Raw genomic sequence first — 3,150 nt, 5'->3', positions numbered from 1 at the left:
AAACATAAATTGAACAGAGATAAAAGTTAATCTTACATTGATGGAACCAGGCTTAGAAAAAAAAACAACACACAATATCAACAATTGCAATATATATCTAAATATGTACAAAATCAAAATATAAAAATGATTCCTATAACTACGTTATAGGAACTTTTTTCTATAACAATATATTGTATATGCATATACACATATATATATATGTACATCCACAATATACATATAAAAATTAAATTAATTTTTATAATTTGCTGGTACACAACTGCAACTCCTTCTCCATAGGAAATGCCTCAAATCGTTTATTTATATATTCATCCGTTACATCAGTCAAGGATATTGGATTCCATATTGGTTTCTGATCTTTGTCAACTAGAAGAGCCCTAACACCTACAATTGAAATATTGAACCAAGAATACAACTTGTAAGGCGCGCATAAATTTTAACTCATTACCTTCATAAAAATCACCATCTCTAGTTAAGGCAGTACACGCCAATCTGTATTCGGTTTTTAAACAATCTGCTAAGGATTTTTCTTTTCCTTCATCAATCGCTTTCTTGGTAATTTTGAGAGAAGACGGAGACATTTTGAGCAACATTTCTATGTTTTTTTGTGCCCAATCCGAATTATCTTTCTTTAACCTTTATATAAAAAACAAAATATATGTTTTACTGTATTACGAGTAAAAAAATATTAATTCAACTTTTTAATATCTTTATCTTACCTCTCAATTATTTCTTCAATAGTTGGAGCAGAAAAACAATTTTCTATTTGTGACATATAAGGTGCCAAGCTGAACTCGTGATTCAGCATTTGTTGATATTTATTCAAAATGGACTCAATGTCGACTTCATGTAATGCAAGTAAATCACGTTTCAAATCTGCAAGTTTCTCTGATGGTACGAAATGTGTCGCAATCCCGGCAAGGAGAACGTCGACACCTTAATAAAAAATATATAATATGTATTTATAAATATACATACATTTATAAAATTCTCAATAGAATTGAAGTTATACCTTTCAATCTATGTCCTGTTAAACCTAAATATAAACCCAGTCTGCCTTTTAATCTAGATAAAAAATAAGTCGCACCAACATCAGGAAACAATCCTATTGCTGTTTCCGGCATGGCAAAGAGAGTTTTTTCCGTGGCAATTCTGTACTTGCCATGTATAGATAATCCAACACCACCTCCCATTGTTATTCCATTGATGATAGCAATATAAGGCTTCTTGTATGTTCCAATCAAATGATTTAAACTAGAAACAAAAAAAAAATTATTTTGCTCACATAAATAGATAAAAATGCGTTTATTCTTGAATAAACACTTACGTATACTCTGTTCTAAAAAATTCTTCGCCCTGTAGATTTCCTTCTGGTTCATTCAGTGCCCAGACGAGTGCTTTAACATCACCACCCGCGCAGAATGCTTTTTCACCTGTACCTTCTATTATTACCAAATTCTTTGAAGACTCCCATTGTTTGAGAATGGAATGTATTTTTTGAACCATAGACAAATTTATAGAATTTAACGCCTTAGGTCGGTTCAAAACTATGATGCCATTATGTCCAATCTTTTATATACATAATAAATATAATCTTGAATAATTCTAATAAATAGTATTTGATGAAAATTCTCAAACATAACAATGTGTGAACATACCTCTTTTATAAGAACCTCATCCATGTTTGTTTGAGCATTGGTTGTTTCTTTAATACCTTTAGACGCTGAAAAAGAATCTATTTGAGATTTAGAAAGAGAATAATGATATAAATATTAAAATATATCTTAATAATGGTATAAATATCTATAATGTAAAAGGATTCTTTTATAGTATACTCCAAATTGATATACTAAGAAGAATAGTTCTACGTATTAAAGATATAAAATATTTAATATCTTTTTGCAGAAATATTTGTATGGGAAAAGAATTAAAGTCATCAGTAATTACATCGAGGAAATAAGATGTAAAAAATGTATCATTACCTGTGACAGATTCCGACATCGTCAACCACCTAACAGTAGTACGTGAGATTGTAGCACTAACGCTCGAATAATGAAATTTTCCTACAAGGCACCGTATCTAAAAGAAATAATTGACACATTATGATATCAGTCATACCTGATATGCAAAATTCTAATTTCTACGTCAAATCTCAATTACCATGTTTGTAATCTATATGCTAATAAGTGTTTAAAACAACATAAAATATGTATTAACTACTGATTATCGTTCTTGATATTGCAGAAATGGTCTCTGTATTCAAAGGTCGGCAGTAACAAAAATGTATATATTCCGATATATTCATTTACTGCTGTTCATTACGTCGGCTGACTGGAACAACAATAAATCAGTTGTGCCTTGTGCCATGAATGCCATGAGTAGATGTGTGATACACATAATACACATGCATGGTGCACTTCCACCTTCCACCATGTATATACACATGTGTACTAAATATACCGCACACTAATGCCAACTGAGAAAATGCAATGTCACCAAGAAATAGGTAAATACATATTTATATATAATATGTTTATTACCTACTTTCTAAAGAATAGATTCCTGCATTTTCATCTGATATTTTCTGATTTACCGACGAAATACTATTAAAGCCTCGGTAGTTAAGAAAGTTAAGAGGATCCTAAAGCCTCCTGTATTACCGACTAAATCGTATAATTTTTGTATCGTAAATACTTTTTTTGTCATTTGCAGATTCGAAAAACCTTTTACAGAATAAAAGTATACGCATTATATTAATACGTGCCTGTGAGGTAGAATCTGATATTCTCATTATGAGGATGAGAGCTTTTTTCCTGTAAACACAAAATGCTGCCGAGCATTACTGACCCCGAAAATAAAGATGAATATACTATATCATCGAATTTTGGCGTAATGCTGTTAAGAAATAAAATCGATATGCAAAGAACTCAAATCTATTACATAGTCAGAAGCTAATATTTCTTAAAGATGAAAACCTAAGATATAATATATACTTATCTTTTTATTCTCATTTAAATATTTTTCTTATTATATTCATTGTGATATATTTTTGTCTATTTCTATTTTTCAATTTTTTAATATGCGATCATTTCATACATTTATAGGTACGTATCGTCTGTCTTGTATATGTCTCTCTTCTCTCTCTCT

General features: G+C 30.1%; 1 protein-coding gene across 1 annotated transcript; it reads right to left on the bottom strand.

The window, feature by feature from the left end:
- Positions 1-241: 241 nt before the first annotated feature.
- Positions 242-2,339, bottom strand: LOC108773262 (3-hydroxyisobutyryl-CoA hydrolase, mitochondrial). The gene is made up of 8 exons (XM_018539014.1): positions 2,164-2,339; positions 1,986-2,082; positions 1,662-1,726; positions 1,331-1,572; positions 1,016-1,257; positions 723-939; positions 452-639; positions 242-387 (listed from the first exon to the last, which is right to left on the bottom strand). The coding sequence occupies exons 1-8, from the start codon at positions 2,164-2,166 to the stop codon at positions 242-244; spliced, it is 1,200 nt and encodes a 399-aa protein (XP_018394516.1). The 5' UTR covers positions 2,167-2,339.
- Positions 2,340-3,150: the final 811 nt, after the last annotated feature.

Source organism: Cyphomyrmex costatus, unplaced genomic scaffold, assembly GCF_001594065.2.
Source record: "Cyphomyrmex costatus isolate MS0001 unplaced genomic scaffold, Ccosl1.0 scaffold20, whole genome shotgun sequence".
NCBI classification, from domain to species: domain Eukaryota; kingdom Metazoa; phylum Arthropoda; class Insecta; order Hymenoptera; family Formicidae; genus Cyphomyrmex; species Cyphomyrmex costatus.
The sequence above is the reverse complement of the archived record's forward strand: the minus strand, read 5'-3'. Positions and strand labels throughout refer to the sequence as shown.